Below are 22394 nucleotides of genomic sequence, written 5' to 3'. Positions count from 1 at the left end.
TGCATAGGGAGGTCTCATTACAGAGGCCGGAGTACAGGGAAGCCAAATTATGATGAAATCATACATATATATATATATATATATATATGGAAACAATGGAAACTTTTGTGGAACCTAGATGTGGAAAGGGAGCTGCGGTTTCGGTGCATTGTACATGACAGCTAGAGAATGAGTGTGAACGAATGTGGCCTTTGTCTTTTCTAGCGCTACCTCGCGCGCGTGCGGGGGGAGGGGGTGTCATTTCATGTGTGGCGGGGTGGCGACGGGAATGAATAAAGGCAGCAAATATGAATTATGTACGTGTATATATGTATATGTCTGTGTATGTATATGTATGTATACGTTAAGTTTATAGGTGTGTGTGTGTGTGTGTGTGGACGTGTATGTATATACATGTGTGTATAGGTGGGGCATTCTTTCGTCTGTTTCCTTGCGCTCCCTCGCTGACGCGGGAGACAGCAACAAAGTAAAGAATATATATATATATATATATATATATATATATATATATATATATATATATATATATATATATATATATATATATATATATATATATATATGCTCAAGATACGTAAGATTAGACTTTACTTCAAGAGGACAAGTAGAGTTTTACGTTGATTGAGGAAGTTTAATACAAGACATATATTCAAAGCATTTCTCTGAAAGATACTGAGGGATTTTAGATTAGATCATGTACTTGTAAATAAAGATTTACTTGCAAAAGCCACTTCATTTCCAACATTACTTGTGACGATAAGAGGTTTTATATGTCAGACGGGATTGTGGAAGGATTGAATAATCAAGGTCCATTGAAGCGGTTAAGGTAAATCATAGAAGAGTGTGTGGGCTTTGGTCTTGCTTCTAAATGAAACCATTGTTCACGCGTTCCTGACACTTATCTATCAAAATGAGAAAGACGATAACTTATTAATATGATTTTATTTGTAAGAGGTATAAACATATATGATGTGACTTGGCTGAAGCGGTCGCCAGCGAGATTTCATGTTCGCTGGAAGTGTTCGCTCGTCAGACGTTGTCAACAGATGGCAGGCCAGTCGAGCGCTTGTTTTGATTTCAAAGAGTAAACATGGCCGAGCACCTGGGATTCCGGGAGGTCATACCCGATCAGTCAGCCCTCGTCCAGTGGAGGAATATTACGATCGATACTGGTATGTCATGGAACGTGAAAGCGAGGTGTGTCATTTTAATGCTGAAATAAGCTTAGTGAAGACCCAGTATATTAGAAGGTGCAGTGAACCGATGGCACCCACTAAAGGAAATCTCTGTTTACAAGCAGAATTTGCTCTAGCACCCACTCCAGTACTCTTTTGGATGGTACATGCATTGCTGAGTGGTGCAGGTGAAAGTATGATAGAAGATGTGGTAATTTTAGCCTCTCATTTTCGAAAAAAGGCACGTCAATTGAATCTACATGATCACATTGAAAATTTATGAGTGAACTATTTGCTATCTTAGGTGCAATTGAAATGTATGTATTACCATATAAATTCCGAAAGTCAGTCAGTACCGTCTGCAGTACTCGCTGTTAGGTTTGGGATCTTGGCAAACTTTTCACGTTAGGGGCCACCAAAGAAATACCGGGTTTTGAGGTGAATTGTATTGTTGAATTATTTACTCTTGGTTGATGTATTTCTAAATCAGTGCCGATGGATATGAGGCTTCAATTTTGTTCCGCGATAAGGAACAATTAATAGTGGGGAGGACTATAAAAATTGAGGAAAATGTGGAGTTAATGAAAGACTCCATGTAGATTTGTAGAAACTGGACACCTCACTGGTAAGCTTTAGATATATATATATATATATATATATATATATATATATATATATATATATGTATATATATATATTCCTGGGGATAGGGGAGAAAGAGTACATCCCACGTATTCCCTGCGTGTCATAGAAGGCGACTAAAAGGGAAGGGAGCGGGAGACTGGAAATCCTCCCTTCTCATTTTTAATTTTCCAAAAGAAGGAACAGAGAAGGGGGCCAAGTGAGGATATTCCCTCAATCAGTCCTCTGTTCTTAACGCTACCTCGCTAATGCGGGAAATGGCGAATAGTATATATATATATATATATATATATATATGCATGCATAGTGCCATTGTACAAAGGCAAAGGGGATAAGAGTGAGTGCTCAAATTACAGAGGTATAAGTTTGTTGAGTATTCCTGGTAAATTATATGGGAGGGTATTGATTGAGAGGGTGAAGGCATGTACAGAGCATCAGATTGGGGAAGAGCAGTGTGGTTTCAGAAGTGGTAGAGGATGTGTGGATCAGGTGTTTGCTTTGAAGAATATATGTGAGAAATACTTAGAAAAGCAAATGGATTTGTATGTAGCATTTATGGATCTGGAGAAGGCATATGATAGAGTTGATAGAGATGCTCTGTGGAAGGTATTAAGAATATATGGTGTGGGAGGCAAGTTGTTAGAAACAGTGAAAAGTTTTTATCGAGGATGTAAGGCATGTGTACATGTAGTAAGAGAGGAAAGTGATTGGTTCTCAGTGAATGTAGGTTTGCGGCAGGGGTGTGTGATGTCTCCATGGTTGTTTAATTTGTTTATGGATGGGGTTGTTAGGGAGGTGAATGCAAGAGTTTTGGAAAGAGGGGCAAGTATGAAGTCTGTTGGGGATGAGAGAGCTTGGGAAGTGAGTCAGTTGTTGTTCGCTGATGATACAGCACTGGTGGCTGATTCATGTGAGAAACTGCAGAAGCTGGTGACTGAGTTTGGTAAAGTGTGTGAAAGAAGAAAGTTAAGAGTAAATGTGAATAAGAGCAAGGTTATTAGGTACAGTAGGGTTGAGGGTCAAGTCAATTGGGAGGTGAGTTTGAATGGAGAAAAACTGGAGGAAGTGAAGTGTTTTAGATATCTGGGAGTGGATCTGGCAGCGGATGGAACCATGGAAGCGGAAGTGGATCATAGGGTGGGGGAGGGGGCGAAAATTCTGGGAGCCTTGAAGAATGTGTGGAAGTCGAGAACATTATCTCGGAAAGCAAAAATGGGTATGTTTGAAGGAATAGTGGTTCCAACAATGTTGTATGGTTGCGAGGCGTGGGCTATGGATAGAGTTGTGCGCAGGAGGATGGATGTGCTGGAAATGAGATGTTTGAGGACAATGTGTGGTGTGAGGTGGTTTGATCGAGTAAGTAACATAAGGGTAAGAGAGATGTGTGGAAATAAAAAGAGCGTGGTTGAGAGAGCAGAAGAGGGTGTTTTGAAATGGTTCGGGCACATGGAGAGAATGAGTGAGGAAAGATTGACCAAGAGAATATATGTGTCGGAGGTGGAGGGAACGAGGAGAAGAGGAAGACCAAATTGGAGGTGAAAAGATGGAGTGAAAAAGATTTTGTGTGATCGGGGCCTGAACATGCAGGAGGGTGAAAGGAGGGCAAGGAATAGAGTGAATTGGAGCGATGTGGTATACCGGGGTTGACGTGCTGTCAGTGGATTGAATCAAGGCATGTGAAGCGTCTGGGGTAATCCATGGAAAGCTGTGTAGGTATGTATATTTGCGTGTGTGGACGTATGTATATACATGTGTGTATAGGTGGGGCATTCTTTCGTCTGTTTCCTTGCGCTCCCTCGCTGACGCGGGAGACAGCAACAAAGTAAAGAATATATATATATATATTATATATATATATATGCATGCATAGTGCCATTGTACAAAGGCAAAGGGGATAAGAGTGAGTGCTCAAATTACAGAGGTATAAGTTTGTTGAGTATTCCTGGTAAATTATATGGGAGGGTATTGATTGAGAGGGTGAAGGCATGTACAGAGCATCAGATTGGGGAAGAGCAGTGTGGTTTCAGAAGTGGTAGAGGATGTGTGGATCAGGTGTTTGCTTTGAAGAATGTATGTGAGAAATACTTAGAAAAGCAAATGGATTTGTATGTAGCATTTATGGATCTGGAGAAGGCATATGATAGAGTTGATAGAGATGCTCTGTGGAAGGTATTAAGAATATATGGTGTGGGAGGCAAGTTGTTAGAAGCAGTGAAAAGTTTTTATCGAGGATGTAAGGCATGTGTACATGTAGTAAGAGAGGAAAGTGATTGGTTCTCAGTGAATGTAGGTTTGCGGCAGGGGTGTGTGATGTCTCCATGGTTGTTTAATTTGTTTATGGATGGGGTTGTTAGGGAGGTGAATGCAAGAGTTTTGGAAAGAGGGGCAAGTATGAAGTCTGTTGGGGATGAGAGAGCTTGGGAAGTGAGTCAGTTGTTGTTCGCTGATGATACAGCGCTGGTGGCTGATTCATGTGAGAAACTGCAGAAGCTGGTGACTGAGTTTGGTAAAGTGTGTGAAAGAAGAAAGTTAAGAGTAAATGTGAATAAGAGCAAGGTTATTAGGTACAGTAGGGTTGAGGGTCAAGTCAATTGGGAGGTGAGTTTGAATGGAGAAAAACTGGAGGAAGTGAAGTGTTTTAGATATCTGGGAGTGGATCTGGCAGCGGATGGAACCATGGAAGCGGAAGTGGATCATAGGGTGGGGGAGGGGGCGAAAATTCTGGGAGCCTTGAAGAATGTGTGGAAGTCGAGAACACTATCTCGGAAAGCAAAAATGGGTATGTTTGAAGGAATAGTGGTTCCAACAATGTTGTATGGTTGCGAGGCGTGGGCTATGGATAGAGTTGTGCGCAGGAGGATGGATGTGCTGGAAATGAGATGTTTGAGGACAATGTGTGGTGTGAGGTGGTTTGATCGAGTAAGTAACGTAAGGGTGAGAGAGATGTGTGGAAATAAAAAGAGCGTGGTTGAGAGAGCAGAAGAGGGTGTTTTGAAATGGTTCGGGCACATGGAGAGAATGAGTGAGGAAAGATTGACCAAGAGAATATATGTGTCGGAGGTGGAGGGAACGAGGAGAAGAGGAAGACCAAATTGGAGGTGAAAAGATGGAGTGAAAAAGATTTTGTGTGATCGGGGCCTGAACATGCAGGAGGGTGAAAGGAGGGCAAGGAATAGAGTGAATTGGAGCGATGTGGTATACCGGGGTTGACGTGCTGTCAGTGGATTGAATCAAGGCATGTGAAGCGTCTGGGGTAATCCATGGAAAGCTGTGTAGGTATGTATATTTGCGTGTGTGGACGTATGTATATACATGTGTGTATAGGTGGGGCATTCTTTCGTCTGTTTCCTTGCGCTCCCTCGCTGACGCGGGAGACAGCAACAAAGTAAAGAATATATATATATATATGCATGCATAGTGCCATTGTACAAAGGCAAAGGGGATAAGAGTGAGTGCTCAAATTACAGAGGTATAAGTTTGTTGAGTATTCCTGGTAAATTATATGGGAGGGTATTGATTGAGAGGGTGAAGGCATGTACAGAGCATCAGATTGGGGAAGAGCAGTGTGGTTTCAGAAGTGGTAGAGGATGTGTGGATCAGGTGTTTGCTTTGAAGAATGTATGTGAGAAATACTTAGAAAAGCAAATGGATTTGTATGTAGCATTTATGGATCTGGAGAAGGCATATGATAGAGTTGATAGAGATGCTCTGTGGAAGGTATTAAGAATATATGGTGTGGGAGGCAAGTTGTTAGAAACAGTGAAAAGTTTTTATCGAGGATGTAAGGCATGTGTACATGTAGTAAGAGAGGAAAGTGATTGGTTCTCAGTGAATGTAGGTTTGCGGCAGGGGTGTGTGATGTCTCCATGGTTGTTTAATTTGTTTATGGATGGGGTTGTTAGGGAGGTGAATGCAAGAGTTTTGGAAAGAGGGGCAAGTATGAAGTCTGTTGGGGATGAGAGAGCTTGGGAAGTGAGTCAGTTGTTGTTCGCTGATGATACAGCGCTGGTGGCTGATTCATGTGAGAAACTGCAGAAGCTGGTGACTGAGTTTGGTAAAGTGTGTGAAAGAAGAAAGTTAAGAGTAAATGTGAATAAGAGCAAGGTTATTAGGTACAGTAGGGTTGAGGGTCAAGTCAATTGGGAGGTGAGTTTGAATGGAGAAAAACTGGAGGAAGTGAAGTGTTTTAGATATCTGGGAGTGGATCTGGCAGCGGATGGAACCATGGAAGCGGAAGTGGATCATAGGGTGGGGGAGGGGGCGAAAATTCTGGGAGCCTTGAAGAATGTGTGGAAGTCGAGAACATTATCTCGGAAAGCAAAAATGGGTATGTTTGAAGGAATAGTGGTTCCAACAATGTTGTATGGTTGCGAGGCGTGGGCTATGGATAGAGTTGTGCGCAGGAGGATGGATGTGCTGGAAATGAGATGTTTGAGGACAATGTGTGGTGTGAGGTGGTTTGATCGAGTAAGTAACGTAAGGGTGAGAGAGATGTGTGGAAATAAAAAGAGCGTGGTTGAGAGAGCAGAAGAGGGTGTTTTGAAATGGTTCGGGCACATGGAGAGAATGAGTGAGGAAAGATTGACCAAGAGAATATATGTGTCGGAGGTGGAGGGAACGAGGAGAAGAGGGAGACCAAATTGGAGGTGAAAAGATGGAGTGAAAAAGATTTTGTGTGATCGGGGCCTGAACATGCAGGAGGGTGAAAGGAGGGCAAGGAATAGAGTGAATTGGAGCGATGTGGTATACCGGGGTTGACGTGCTGTCAGTGGATTGAATCAAGGCATGTGAAGCGTCTGGGGTAATCCATGGAAAGCTGTGTAGGTATGTATATTTGCGTGTGTGGACGTATGTATATACATGTGTGTATAGGTGGGGCATTCTTTCGTCTGTTTCCTTGCGCTCCCTCGCTGACGCGGGAGACAGCAACAAAGTAAAGAATATATATATATATATTATATATATATATATGCATGCATAGTGCCATTGTACAAAGGCAAAGGGGATAAGAGTGAGTGCTCAAATTACAGAGGTATAAGTTTGTTGAGTATTCCTGGTAAATTATATGGGAGGGTATTGATTGAGAGGGTGAAGGCATGTACAGAGCATCAGATTGGGGAAGAGCAGTGTGGTTTCAGAAGTGGTAGAGGATGTGTGGATCAGGTGTTTGCTTTGAAGAATGTATGTGAGAAATACTTAGAAAAGCAAATGGATTTGTATGTAGCATTTATGGATCTGGAGAAGGCATATGATAGAGTTGATAGAGATGCTCTGTGGAAGGTATTAAGAATATATGGTGTGGGAGGCAAGTTGTTAGAAACAGTGAAAAGTTTTTATCGAGGATGTAAGGCATGTGTACATGTAGTAAGAGAGGAAAGTGATTGGTTCTCAGTGAATGTAGGTTTGCGGCAGGGGTGTGTGATGTCTCCATGGTTGTTTAATTTGTTTATGGATGGGGTTGTTAGGGAGGTGAATGCAAGAGTTTTGGAAAGAGGGGCAAGTATGAAGTCTGTTGGGGATGAGAGAGCTTGGGAAGTGAGTCAGTTGTTGTTCGCTGATGATACAGCGCTGGTGGCTGATTCATGTGAGAAACTGCAGAAGCTGGTGACTGAGTTTGGTAAAGTGTGTGAAAGAAGAAAGTTAAGAGTAAATGTGAATAAGAGCAAGGTTATTAGGTACAGTAGGGTTGAGGGTCAAGTCAATTGGGAGGTGAGTTTGAATGGAGAAAAACTGGAGGAAGTGAAGTGTTTTAGATATCTGGGAGTGGATCTGGCAGCGGATGGAACCATGGAAGCGGAAGTGGATCATAGGGTGGGGGAGGGGGCGAAAATTCTGGGAGCCTTGAAGAATGTGTGGAAGTCGAGAACACTATCTCGGAAAGCAAAAATGGGTATGTTTGAAGGAATAGTGGTTCCAACAATGTTGTATGGTTGCGAGGCGTGGGCTATGGATAGAGTTGTGCGCAGGAGGATGGATGTGCTGGAAATGAGATGTTTGAGGACAATGTGTGGTGTGAGGTGGTTTGATCGAGTAAGTAACGTAAGGGTGAGAGAGATGTGTGGAAATAAAAAGAGCGTGGTTGAGAGAGCAGAAGAGGGTGTTTTGAAATGGTTCGGGCACATGGAGAGAATGAGTGAGGAAAGATTGACCAAGAGAATATATGTGTCGGAGGTGGAGGGAACGAGGAGAAGAGGGAGACCAAATTGGAGGTGAAAAGATGGAGTGAAAAAGATTTTGTGTGATCGGGGCCTGAACATGCAGGAGGGTGAAAGGAGGGCAAGGAATAGAGTGAATTGGAGCGATGTGGTATACCGGGGTTGACGTGCTGTCAGTGGATTGAATCAAGGCATGTGAAGCGTCTGGGGTAATCCATGGAAAGCTGTGTAGGTATGTATATTTGCGTGTGTGGACGTATGTATATACATGTGTGTATAGGTGGGGCATTCTTTCGTCTGTTTCCTTGCGCTCCCTCGCTGACGCGGGAGACAGCAACAAAGTAAAGAATATATATATATATATGCATGCATAGTGCCATTGTACAAAGGCAAAGGGGATAAGAGTGAGTGCTCAAATTACAGAGGTATAAGTTTGTTGAGTATTCCTGGTAAATTATATGGGAGGGTATTGATTGAGAGGGTGAAGGCATGTACAGAGCATCAGATTGGGGAAGAGCAGTGTGGTTTCAGAAGTGGTAGAGGATGTGTGGATCAGGTGTTTGCTTTGAAGAATGTATGTGAGAAATACTTAGAAAAGCAAATGGATTTGTATGTAGCATTTATGGATCTGGAGAAGGCATATGATAGAGTTGATAGAGATGCTCTGTGGAAGGTATTAAGAATATATGGTGTGGGAGGCAAGTTGTTAGAAGCAGTGAAAAGTTTTTATCGAGGATGTAAGGCATGTGTACATGTAGTAAGAGAGGAAAGTGATTGGTTCTCAGTGAATGTAGGTTTGCGGCAGGGGTGTGTGATGTCTCCATGGTTGTTTAATTTGTTTATGGATGGGGTTGTTAGGGAGGTGAATGCAAGAGTTTTGGAAAGAGGGGCAAGTATGAAGTCTGTTGGGGATGAGAGAGCTTGGGAAGTGAGTCAGTTGTTGTTCGCTGATGATACAGCGCTGGTGGCTGATTCATGTGAGAAACTGCAGAAGCTGGTGACTGAGTTTGGTAAAGTGTGTGAAAGAAGAAAGTTAAGAGTAAATGTGAATAAGAGCAAGGTTATTAGGTACAGTAGGGTTGAGGGTCAAGTCAATTGGGAGGTGAGTTTGAATGGAGAAAAACTGGAGGAAGTGAAGTGTTTTAGATATCTGGGAGTGGATCTGGCAGCGGATGGAACCATGGAAGCGGAAGTGGATCATAGGGTGGGGGAGGGGGCGAAAATTCTGGGAGCCTTGAAGAATGTGTGGAAGTCGAGAACACTATCTCGGAAAGCAAAAATGGGTATGTTTGAAGGAATAGTGGTTCCAACAATGTTGTATGGTTGCGAGGCGTGGGCTATGGATAGAGTTGTGCGCAGGAGGATGGATGTGCTGGAAATGAGATGTTTGAGGACAATGTGTGGTGTGAGGTGGTTTGATCGAGTAAGTAACGTAAGGGTGAGAGAGATGTGTGGAAATAAAAAGAGCGTGGTTGAGAGAGCAGAAGAGGGTGTTTTGAAATGGTTCGGGCACATGGAGAGAATGAGTGAGGAAAGATTGACCAAGAGAATATATGTGTCGGAGGTGGAGGGAACGAGGAGAAGAGGGAGACCAAATTGGAGGTGAAAAGATGGAGTGAAAAAGATTTTGTGTGATCGGGGCCTGAACATGCAGGAGGGTGAAAGGAGGGCAAGGAATAGAGTGAATTGGAGCGATGTGGTATACCGGGGTTGACGTGCTGTCAGTGGATTGAATCAAGGCATGTGAAGCGTCTGGGGTAATCCATGGAAAGCTGTGTAGGTATGTATATTTGCGTGTGTGGACGTATGTATATACATGTGTGTATAGGTGGGGCATTCTTTCGTCTGTTTCCTTGCGCTCCCTCGCTGACGCGGGAGACAGCAACAAAGTAAAGAATATATATATATATATATGCATGCATAGTGCCATTGTACAAAGGCAAAGGGGATAAGAGTGAGTGCTCAAATTACAGAGGTATAAGTTTGTTGAGTATTCCTGGTAAATTATATGGGAGGGTATTGATTGAGAGGGTGAAGGCATGTACAGAGCATCAGATTGGGGAAGAGCAGTGTGGTTTCAGAAGTGGTAGAGGATGTGTGGATCAGGTGTTTGCTTTGAAGAATGTATGTGAGAAATACTTAGAAAAGCAAATGGATTTGTATGTAGCATTTATGGATCTGGAGAAGGCATATGATAGAGTTGATAGAGATGCTCTGTGGAAGGTATTAAGAATATATGGTGTGGGAGGCAAGTTGTTAGAAACAGTGAAAAGTTTTTATCGAGGATGTAAGGCATGTGTACATGTAGTAAGAGAGGAAAGTGATTGGTTCTCAGTGAATGTAGGTTTGCGGCAGGGGTGTGTGATGTCTCCATGGTTGTTTAATTTGTTTATGGATGGGGTTGTTAGGGAGGTGAATGCAAGAGTTTTGGAAAGAGGGGCAAGTATGAAGTCTGTTGGGGATGAGAGAGCTTGGGAAGTGAGTCAGTTGTTGTTCGCTGATGATACAGCGCTGGTGGCTGATTCATGTGAGAAACTGCAGAAGCTGGTGACTGAGTTTGGTAAAGTGTGTGAAAGAAGAAAGTTAAGAGTAAATGTGAATAAGAGCAAGGTTATTAGGTACAGTAGGGTTGAGGGTCAAGTCAATTGGGAGGTGAGTTTGAATGGAGAAAAACTGGAGGAAGTGAAGTGTTTTAGATATCTGGGAGTGGATCTGGCAGCGGATGGAACCATGGAAGCGGAAGTGGATCATAGGGTGGGGGAGGGGGCGAAAATTCTGGGAGCCTTGAAGAATGTGTGGAAGTCGAGAACACTATCTCGGAAAGCAAAAATGGGTATGTTTGAAGGAATAGTGGTTCCAACAATGTTGTATGGTTGCGAGGCGTGGGCTATGGATAGAGTTGTGCGCAGGAGGATGGATGTGCTGGAAATGAGATGTTTGAGGACAATGTGTGGTGTGAGGTGGTTTGATCGAGTAAGTAACGTAAGGGTGAGAGAGATGTGTGGAAATAAAAAGAGCGTGGTTGAGAGAGCAGAAGAGGGTGTTTTGAAATGGTTCGGGCACATGGAGAGAATGAGTGAGGAAAGATTGACCAAGAGAATATATGTGTCGGAGGTGGAGGGAACGAGGAGAAGAGGAAGACCAAATTGGAGGTGAAAAGATGGAGTGAAAAAGATTTTGTGTGATCGGGGCCTGAACATGCAGGAGGGTGAAAGGAGGGCAAGGAATAGAGTGAATTGGAGCGATGTGGTATACCGGGGTTGACGTGCTGTCAGTGGATTGAATCAAGGCATGTGAAGCGTCTGGGGTAATCCATGGAAAGCTGTGTAGGTATGTATATTTGCGTGTGTGGACGTATGTATATACATGTGTATGGGGGTGGGTTGGGCCATTTCCTTCGTCTGTTTCCTTGCGCTCCCTCGCTGACGCGGGAGACAGCAACAAAGTAAAGAATATATATATATATATGCATGCATAGTGCCATTGTACAAAGGCAAAGGGGATAACAGTGAGTGCTCAAATTACAGGGGTATAAGTTTGTTGAGTATTCCTGGTAAATTATATGGGAGGGTATTGATTGAGAGGGTGAAGGCATGTACAGAGCATCAGATTGGGGAAGAGCAGTGTGGTTTCAGAAGTGGTAGAGGATGTGTGGATCAGGTGTTTGCTTTGAAGAATGTATGTGAGAAATACTTAGAAAAGCAAATGGATTTGTATGTAGCATTTATGGATCTGGAGAAGGCATATGATAGAGTTGATAGAGATGCTCTGTGGAAGGTATTAAGAATATATGGTGTGGGAGGCAAGTTGTTAGAAACAGTGAAAAGTTTTTATCGAGGATGTAAGGCATGTGTACATGTAGTAAGAGAGGAAAGTGATTGGTTCTCAGTGAATGTAGGTTTGCGGCAGGGGTGTGTGATGTCTCCATGGTTGTTTAATTTGTTTATGGATGGGGTTGTTAGGGAGGTGAATGCAAGAGTTTTGGAAAGAGGGGCAAGTATGAAGTCTGTTGGGGATGAGAGAGCTTGGGAAGTGAGTCAGTTGTTGTTCGCTGATGATACAGCGCTGGTGGCTGATTCATGTGAGAAACTGCAGAAGCTGGTGACTGAGTTTGGTAAAGTGTGTGAAAGAAGAAAGTTAAGAGTAAATGTGAATAAGAGCAAGGTTATTAGGTACAGTAGGGTTGAGGGTCAAGTCAATTGGGAGGTGAGTTTGAATGGAGAAAAACTGGAGGAAGTGAAGTGTTTTAGATATCTGGGAGTGGATCTGGCAGCGGATGGAACCATGGAAGCGGAAGTGGATCATAGGGTGGGGGAGGGGGCGAAAATTCTGGGAGCCTTGAAGAATGTGTGGAAGTCGAGAACATTATCTCGGAAAGCAAAAATGGGTATGTTTGAAGGAATAGTGGTTCCAACAATGTTGTATGGTTGCGAGGCGTGGGCTATGGATAGAGTTGTGCGCAGGAGGATGGATGTGCTGGAAATGAGATGTTTGAGGACAATGTGTGGTGTGAGGTGGTTTGATATTTTAGGAAATGACAGTGTCAGAAAGAGTTGTGGTTGTAAATGTAGTCTGAGTTAGAGAGCCAACCAATGTATGTTGAAATTGGTGAAGTATATGGGGAGGACAAGCAAATATACTGACAAAGAGGATCCATGTGTCAGAAGTGGAGAGATCAAGGTAAACTAAGAAGTGTGAGGGGATAGAAAGATGAAGTGAAGGAGACTTTGGAATGTTAGGGCCAAAATATTCTGGATTTGAAAGATATCTTTGAATAGTAAAGAAATGGACATTGTGGGTAAGCTTAAGGCTTTGGAAGTGAAGTTCAGTAGTGATGGTAGTGGGAAATCCAATATTAAGAATAGATTCTTGCACAGGAGAAGATTTGCTAGTGCTCTGAAAGCTTTGGTGATTGGAAAGAAATTAGTGTGTGCAAGGAGCCTGCATGATCTGAGTACTTGTCCCAGCTCTGATGTGTTAATGTGAAATCCAAATTTGCCAGGTTCATGTCATTCAGGATAGGGAAAAGATGAAAGTAGAAGAGTTGGACAAGTTTTATATTATAGTTGGGCTTTGGAAGATAGGTAGAGTAAAGCAAAGTATAAGAAGGATACGTGTGGTATGAACAAATCTTCTGGAAATTGCATGGATAGGTTTCAAGAACAAATGGTCAAGTAGAATGTATGGCAGACATTAGATTTTGTCAAGAAGATTTATAGCAGCAGAATTGAAGGCATGACAGTTTGTAGAGTTAGATCTTGTAAAAGATTGTTAGATGAAGTGACACATTTGATTAAGGTTAGAGATTTCAGTTGAAGATGCCAGATGCCTTTGAATGATCTAAGAGGACTTGTCTGAGGATGCAAATTGACATTTTGTATGCAGAGGACTGTAATAAACAAGGAAATCAGTGCCCTAATATATTCTTAGCAATACAAGTTTATGAAGAACCCTATGTGATTATTTGTAAGCCATCTAAACTCATTTGAATGGCTGATTTTAACCCTATGGTTTTTTTCAATGAAGATTTTTTTTTGTTTTTTTTTTTTTTTGCTATTCTTAACATATTTTTTCTTTTAAGGAGCTGCTCAGAGTACACTACAGGACATCAAAGTTCCTGAGTATGGCGGAGGATATGCTTACAAGCCTCTCAGTCCTGCTACATGCAACCGTTACCTCTTTTGGTGAGTTCAAGATGGATCTCAGACTTACATGTAAAAATTCCTCTCTGTATTGTGGATGGCACCTCTGGTTTTCAGACCACAATTGAGCTTTTAGTTTTCTGACTGGTTTTTGATTTATTGTCTATTTTCGTAGGTATTTTGATTGTTCCATATATGATTGATAGGCTGTGGTTTTTTCCACGTAATACATGACATCTAGTTTCTTTGATACAGTATTTCCCATGTTGCACTCATGACCCTTTTACCCCTGATGTTCATTTATGGTCCAATATAATGATGCTAATACGTATGGACATGAAGTTTTATGATTTTGTAACATCATTATCTTGAGTTTCATAATTTTGACAATTAACTCTGCTTGGATTATCATTATGTAAGAAGTGATATCTTTTTTACCTCTGGGAATCAAAGAGTTATTGTCCTAAATTTTAGAAACAGATTTCTGTGTGCACATGTGATGTGAGCTTCTTTGTCCCTTTTTCTATGATTCTCTGTTATTCTGCTATATGGTAAAAAAGGAAATGTTTTCACAGGCGTGTGTGCCATGATATTGTGGAGCTGTGGGAGGAGAGCCTTGACTATGACTTTACACACAACCATGTACAGCTGAGGTACTGTTAATATCTGTGTTGATATTTAAATATTATATTTGCAACATTCTTGCGTGCAGGTACATACAGTCTGATTATTCTTTGCACCTGAGACTCCATACCCACTTACAGGTATCACTCCATCTCCTTTTAAACCTACCATTAAAGTGAATTACCACTCTATCCTATTCCTCTGATTCAGCTAACAGAATACCATCATCTCCATTCATAAACTTTGGTAATTTCCATTTTGCTTTTCCTCCATTCAGTAATACTTCAGTTTTGTAAGGAAGAAATTGGCAAAGTATAAACACCTGAATTCTGCCTCCTTATAAAACCAGCAGAGTTTATTGAATTATTAGCTTGGACATTTTTATTTTCTAATTATTTTGAATACTACTTACCTCAATTTACAGATTTGCTGATACACCAGTGCTAGAAGGGTTGAGTGTCCATGAGACTCATCAGTATGTTTACATACTGCTTGCAACAGTGTCCTCTGTTCATCGCATTCGGTTGCCTCACCCTCAGACATCAGAGGTTGGTTGGATTACTTTGTTAAATTCTGAACTTGCCATCTGCCAATATTGATCTCTTGTAGTGGTACCTTTTCATATGAGATAGGTCAGCTGCTAAACACTGAAGTCCACCAGCCACTTTGGCTGATTATACAGATTTTCTGTTAGTATGACATGATATTCACTGTCCTGACTGTTTACTGTTATATCTCTGGTAGCATCCACTGACATACAAGTAGATCATAATTTTTCACTGAATCTTTCCAGTTCTTCAGTAATCTTCCTTTTGCACTCCAGTTTTTAGATATGCTATTATGAAAATTCTTCTCTGCCTATCATCTGTCATACAATCTACAGTTCCAACCAATGTACTCTGAAAAAATATTGAATGTAAATCGCACTTGGTGATATTACTCACTTCATTGACTCTCAGATCAGGTTCAAAGGGAGAGCCAGCGATGCATCTCATTGTCTGTCTGTAAGTACGTCCTGATGTTTAGTTTATTATCGTTGCCTTTGACAAATCAAGTTGGAATATGATAAAACTTGGGGAGATTCCTTCTTTTGTTAACCACTGGCTTAGTTCTGAAGGTACAGTTAAATGAATCAACTGTGGTTTTGAATGGTCTTCAGTGGTTTTCAGGTATTATCTGGTCTGAAATTCATGATAAAGACTATCTTGGGGATATGTTAAGGATTATTGTTGAGGATAATGCCAGTGTTGCTAAGATTTTTGTGTTTTATGATGTCTTTGAGCATGACATATTCATCACAAGGAATGTGTCATGTTCACATTCGCCACCTTGCTGAGACTGAAATCATACACAAGTAACAAAACCTCTTCCATGCGTGGGTCACTGACTTAGGCAATTGAAGAATTTCCAGGCCTTCTTGGAAAATTGTATTAAAGATGAAATAGACTTGGCAAAAAGGTTATGTACGGGATTTTATATCACTAACAGCAAAATTGTATAAACTTTGAAAGCAATATAGGATATAGTGATATAGGTATACAATGAGAGAGATGGACAATATTTAGAAAATTTTGTAGATTTAAAGATGTTTCAGATAATAATAGAGGAATTATTGGAATCAGATCCAGTAGAAGTATTTTTATCTGGAAGTAGTATGAATGGAGACTTTTGTCAAAACAAATTAGATGAGGTGATATGAGTGTGGAAGTTGTTTCACCTGGCACACTGGGCACAGATTGAGCATGTGTATGAGTTGTGTTTTAGAGGCTGAATGTACCTTATCCACCCTTTTGAAGAGGGTGTGGATTTACAGCTGATAGATAGAAAAGTTGTAGGGAAGTTTTGATATTCAAGACTAAAAATCTTAACTTAGTTAATGCATGAATTTATAAGCCATCACATGCAAAATTAGTAAAAGTTATAGAACAATTAGGGGGCTTTTATTACCTTGGAGAGTAAAATATTGACATCGATGTGAGGAAGTGCCAACTAGAAGAATATCTTGTGAAATTTTTGCCGACTTTGGTATGGCCAAACATACCCTAGTCAGGGCCATTTCCAGTAACGAGAAAATGAAATATTAAAAAAGAATGAGAATATTAATCAGAGCCCCACAAGTGTGCACAAACTTGACTCTTTAAAAGTTGGAACAGTGAAAGACAAAAGAAGGGAGAAAATTTCGCAGTATCATTTTTCAGGGAAAGGATATAACAGAATGTTCATTATTTCCTAGGAATGCATCCCCCATATCAGCATATCAGGGACAGGGCTTATATCATCATATTTATTTGTATGCCTTGTTTTTAATATTCTTATTGATATTTTATCATTATCAAAGTTACATATGTGGTTTTGGTGTTTAATATATGACAGTTGGAGAGTAGAAGTGAGCAAATGAGACTTCTTTATTCTTATAGCAACCTCACTACATGGTAAACAGTAAACCAGTACTAAAATTAAATTAGAAAGGAAGGTTTTCTCTGTATCATGGTATGTTAATATTTTCCATGCAACATGTCTGTAATTATATAACAGGAATCTTATGGGAAAATGGGTTTTGCTGTATGGAATTTCAACATATGTATAACTTTTCAAGAACACATCCATTCCATAAAGTTATAGGTAGATGCTTATTCTGTATGGTACTTGCTTGGAGGGAAACTTTTAGAAAGAGATACATATAAGTTTCTGAAATTAATTACATGTACTAAATTTCAGGGTATCAAGAGTAAACCGCAATCCATTTTGAGCGATCTGACGTTCCAGACATTGAAAGAATACCACAATCTCCACATATTAAACAGCAGTGCCACAGGTAATTGGTAAACCTTGGCTGTTACCCTTTTACTGTATTTTGGTTACAATTAAGAAGATAACAGATTTTTCAAAGATTTTGTACAGATTTATTGTTTGCCAGATTACTGAATATTTAATCCCTTTGAAGACTTAATGAGGGAAGATTTGTGTCCACGAAAACACAATGAACCAACAGAATACTTGTCTGCGAGTGTATACACCACTTATAAGCATTTAATCCTGTATCAGATGATTAGTTGACCCCACATCATTACTTATGTTGGTTTTGTATTATATGTGGCATTTCCTCTATTGGTAGATGTGTGCAGCTTGTGAGATTATCACCAGAAATTATATTCTGGCATGCTCACATTACACAACTCTGATATATTCATACCACAGTAAGATTTGAAATAGAAAATGGTGTTGATACATATGCCTACACTGACCAGCTTATTTTCATCTCCTGTCCTTTTAAAGATCTACTGCCATACTTTTTTACCATTGGGTCCTAATGAGGCTGTTTGAGATCTTGGAAGAGATCAGAAGCTCACAAATTAGTGTGGTAAGAGTAAAATGACATGCATGTTTCATAGAGGAAAATCATGTAAACTTATAACAAAGGAGGTTTAGATGACGTCAGATGGATTTCAAGTAAAATGTATAGCTTCTCTTTTATGAATTAATAGATGGTACTGCTTCCGACTGCTTTAGTTGGTAAATCACTCCATGTGTTGATAATCTTGTTGAAAAAGTACTTCCCAATTCAAGGTGAAACTTTTGCCCATTAGTTTGTATCCGTAACTTCTAGTGAAATCAGATGAATATATCCTTAAGTAGCTTGTTAGGTTGTTAATATCAATGCCATTGATAATTGTAAAAACCTATCCACAAGGAGAGTCGTTTCATGTGATGTACCTTTTGTTTTCTAGGTGAAGGGCTTCCTCACACTGCAGGTACCCACCTTGTTGCTGGTGAGAGTGGAGATGCAGTATTTGTATTAGGCCAAACAGGAGGCACACTTTTAGTTGTCAAGATGATTGATTTGCCATATTCAGTCTTCACTGAAGTCATCAAAAATGCATCTCTAATGAACAGATTTTTCACTGGATTTGTTCCAGGAATGTTCAGGTTTGTTCATGTGTTTGCTTTAAGAAGTTCAGTCTTGATTCTTTTAAGATAATGATGTAACTAAATTGCAGTGAAGGTGCAGTATTTTGCGAAGGTTCAGCATGGCACAGTTTGATTCATGTATGGTAAACAGGATATTTAGGCAAATCAAGATATATGTTATGAGTATCAAAGATATGTAAGTCAAGTGGAAGCAGACATGAACTGAAAGCATGTCTTTTATAGCACTGTCACTCACCATATTTTAAGAATATAAGACCAGCAATCCTGCCATGGAGGGAATAATATGATTCCTAGCTTTTCTTAAGCACTTTATAGTCAGAACAGTGGATGTATATAAAGATCAGTTCTTCCTTTTCCTCTTCCCTTTCCTTTATGAAAAAAATTTCCCTAGCTTGTATTTCTTCCCAGTACTGATTAATGAAACCAAGTTCCTACTTCCAACCATAACCTTTCACACTACTTACCACTCCATGATTTTGTACCTAAGATAAAACATACTTGAAATGCTGTGTTTATTGCTGGGAGAGGTAGATAAATGTCTGTATGTCCTAACAGAGGTATTGAGGGTTGTGAAACAGTGACAAGCCTCGTAGTAAAGGAACTAGCAGGAGATGTAGTGGCTGTAGGAGTTTGTCGTGACGGGAAAGTTCGGGCATGGTCCTGCTCACGCCTTCAATGTATTCTTGCTCATGACACTCTAGAGAACACAGCTGAAGCAGGTCGCAAGTTAAATCCAGGCGGTATGTTGCTAATATCCTGTAATAGTATCTCTGAAATTGTATATGTTTATTTTAGGATTGGCAGAATGCTTATGCAATGCCTTTTCACAAAGATGGGAGACAAAAGTGAATGTTCAAATTACAGAATGATAATTCAGTAATGAACCTTGAATGCAAAAGAAAAGAGAGTGGATGTGTTAGAAAAGAAATGCAAATGGATTTGTGTTGTGAGGTGGTTTGATATTTTAGGAAATGACAGTGTCAGAAAGAGTTGTGGTTGTAAATGTAGTCTGAGTTAGAGAGCCAACCAATGTATGTTGAAATTGGTGAAGTATATGGGGAGGACAAGCAAATATACTGACAAAGAGGATCCATGTGTCAGAAGTGGAGAGATCAAGGTAAACTAAGAAGTGTGAGGGGATAGAAAGATGAAGTGAAGGAGACTTTGGAATGTTAGGGCCAAAATATTCTGGATTTGAAAGATATCTTTGAATAGTAAAGAAATGGACATTGTGGGTAAGCTTAAGGCTTTGGAAGTGAAGTTCAGTAGTGATGGTAGTGGGAAATCCAATATTAAGAATAGATTCTTGCACAGGAGAAGATTTGCTAGTGCTCTGAAAGCTTTGGTGATTGGAAAGAAATTAGTGTGTGCAAGGAGCCTGCATGACTGAGTACTTGTCCCAGCTCTGATGTGTTAATGTGAAATCCAAATTTGCCAGGTTCATGTCATTCAGGATAGGGAAAAGATGAAAGTAGAAGAGTTGGACAAGTTTTATATTATAGTTGGGCTTTGGAAGATAGGTAGAGTAAAGCAAAGTATAAGAAGGATACGTGTGGTATGAACAAATCTTCTGGAAATTGCATGGATAGGTTTCAAGAACAAATGGTCAAGTAGAATGTATGGCAGACATTAGATTTGTCAAGAAGATTTATAGCAGCAGAATTGAAGGCATGACAGTTTGTAGAGTTAGATCTTGTAAAAGATTGTTAGATGAAGTGACACATTTGATTAAGGTTAGAGATTTCAGTTGAAGATGCCAGATGCCTTTGAATGATCTAAGAGGACTTGTCTGAGGATGCAAATTGACATTTTGTATGCAGAGGACTGTAATAAACAAGGAAATCAGTGCCCTAATATATTCTTAGCAATACAAGTTTATGAAGAACCCTATGTGATTATTTGTAAGCCATCTAACCATCATTTAGAAGGCTGATTTTAACCCTATGGTTTTTTTCAATGAAGATTTTTTTTGTTTATTTTCGTATGACATTATTTTCCAAATTGTAAAAAACATATTTATATATACTGAATGAGATAAACAATGTAAAAGTAAATTTTGTAAACATATCGTTGTTAGAGACACCATTGCTGAATTTCGTAAGTTTAAACTTTTCTGTTTCTTTTTTATTTTTGTCAAAGTATTCTTTCTTGTTATTACCCAGTCATGTTATGCCTTCAACCTTCTAGTTTAGGTATTCAGATAAAAAACTGACTTCTATAGATGTTTCAATACAAGTATTTCTTTTGGAGAATTTATAGTTAGGAGAAAGTGTAAGGGGATATTTTGGATGTACCACATTCTCATGAACAATGGAGACTATGTGTGTAGTTGCACTCAAAAATATATTAATTTTAGCGCATTCTTCTCTATATTCCCTTCTTTAGCCCAGCGACATCAGATTCGTAGCTGTGAACAGGGGGAGGAGACCATCTTTGGTGTTTTCCTCAATTTCACAGAAAAGCATTTACTTGTTGTGTATCAGCCAACAGTGAACCTTGGTCAGATGGCCCTCAACCACATCAAGACATTATACCCACCGCAGGTAAGAAAAAGGAGGGTGTATATTTAAGTGTGCTGTGATCTTAGATTAGAATGACTCATGAATGGGTCTTATCAGGTGTTATGCCTATATACATACCTTTTTTTTTTTTTTTTTTTTTTATACTTTGTCGCTGTCTCCCGCGTTTGCGAGGTAGCGCAAGGAAACAGACGAAAGAAATGGCCCAACCCCCCCCATACACATGTATATACATACGTCCACACACGCAAATATACGTACCTACACAGCTTTCCATGGTTTACCCCAGACGCTTCACATGCCTTGATTCAATCCACTGACAGCATGTCAACCCCAGTATACCACTTCGCTCCAATTCACTCTATTCCTTGCCCTCCTTTCACCCTCCTGCATGTTCAGGCCCCGATCACACAAAATCTTTTTCACTCCATCTTTCCACCTCCAATTTGGTCTCCCTCTTCTCCTCGTTCCCTCCACCTCCGACACATATATCCTCTTGGTCAATCTTTCCTCACTCATCCTCTCCATGTGCCCAAACCACTTCAAAACACCCTCTTCTGCTCTCTCAACCACGCTCTTTTTATTTCCACACATCTCTCTTACCCTTACGTTACTTACTCGATCAAACCACCTCACACCACACATTGTCCTCAAACATCTCATTTCCAGCACATCCATCCTCCTGCGCACAACTCTATCCATAGCCCACGCCTCGCAACCATACAACATTGTTGGAACCACTATTCCTTCAAACATACCCATTTTTGCTTTCCGAGATAATGTTCTCGACTTCCACACATTCTTCAAGGCCCCCAGAATTTTCGCCCCCTCCCCCACCCTATGATCCACTTCCGCTTCCATGGTTCCATCCGCTGCCAGATCCACTCCCAGATATCTAAAACACTTCACTTCCTCCAGTTTTTCTCCATTCAAACTCACCTCCCAATTGACTTGACCCTCAACCCTACTGTACCTAATAACCTTGCTCTTATTCACATTTACTCTTAACTTTCTTCTTCCACACACTTTACCAAACTCAGTCACCAGCTTCTGCAGTTTCTCACATGAATCAGCCACCAGCGCTGTATCATCAGCGAACAACAACTGACTCACTTCCCAAGCTCTCTCATCCCCAACAGACTTCATACTTGCCCCTCTTTCCAAAACTCTTGCATTTACCTCCCTAACAACCCCATCCATAAACAAATTAAACAACCATGGAGACATCACACACCCCTGCCGCAAACCTACACTCACTGAGAACCAATCACTTTCCTCTCTTCCTACACATACACATGCCTTACATCCTCGATAAAAACTTTTCACTGCTTCTAACAACTTTCCTCCCACACCATATATTCTTAATACCTTCCACAGAGCATCTCTATCAACTCTATCATATGCCTTCTCCAGATCCATAAATGCTACATACAAATCCAAGAGTGTACCATCATGGCAGGGATAGTGCATAGCACTCATAACATCCTGTGTTTCCTTTCAAACACTATTACTTTACTTTTACTCGCATGTACCCCAATCACCTATGCTTACACACATCTTGAAATACAATTACAAAATTCTACAATTCCTCTTCACTCTGAACAAACAACACAGTATCATCTGCAAACAGGCATGTCACTAACCACCATATTTCACCACCACACTGCATCTCTGCACTGTCTAGTTTTGCTTTCACCTTTTTTATCA

At 40.4% G+C, this 22394-nt stretch overlaps 1 protein-coding gene across 3 annotated transcripts in view; it reads left to right on the top strand.

Moving 5' to 3' along the window:
- The first annotated feature begins 1043 nt into the window (after window positions 1-1043).
- Window positions 1044-22394, top strand: part of Nup160 (nuclear pore complex protein Nup160) — a 43986-nt gene continuing 22635 nt past the window's right edge. For 2 of the 3 annotated variants that reach the window (XM_071677601.1, XM_071677600.1), the window contains exons 1-9: window positions 1044-1172; window positions 13554-13656; window positions 14190-14267; window positions 14663-14786; window positions 15198-15242; window positions 16957-17053; window positions 17967-18165; window positions 18724-18908; window positions 20554-20711. In XM_071677601.1, coding sequence (XP_071533702.1) covers window positions 1091-1172; window positions 13554-13656; window positions 14190-14267; window positions 14663-14786; window positions 15198-15242; window positions 16957-17053; window positions 17967-18165; window positions 18724-18908; window positions 20554-20711 — 1071 coding nt within the window. In that variant the 5' untranslated portion in view covers window positions 1044-1090. The remainder of the gene's footprint in view (window positions 1173-13553; window positions 13657-14189; window positions 14268-14662; window positions 14787-15197; window positions 15243-16956; window positions 17054-17966; window positions 18166-18723; window positions 18909-20553; window positions 20712-22394) is intronic. The other variant, XM_071677603.1, reaches the window with a different exon arrangement.

The sequence above is a fragment of the Panulirus ornatus genome, chromosome 25 (assembly GCF_036320965.1).
Source record: "Panulirus ornatus isolate Po-2019 chromosome 25, ASM3632096v1, whole genome shotgun sequence".
Classification (NCBI taxonomy): Eukaryota; Metazoa; Arthropoda; class Malacostraca; order Decapoda; family Palinuridae; genus Panulirus; species Panulirus ornatus.
Note: the sequence above shows the minus strand (reverse complement) of the source record. Positions and strands in the feature narration are given on the sequence as shown.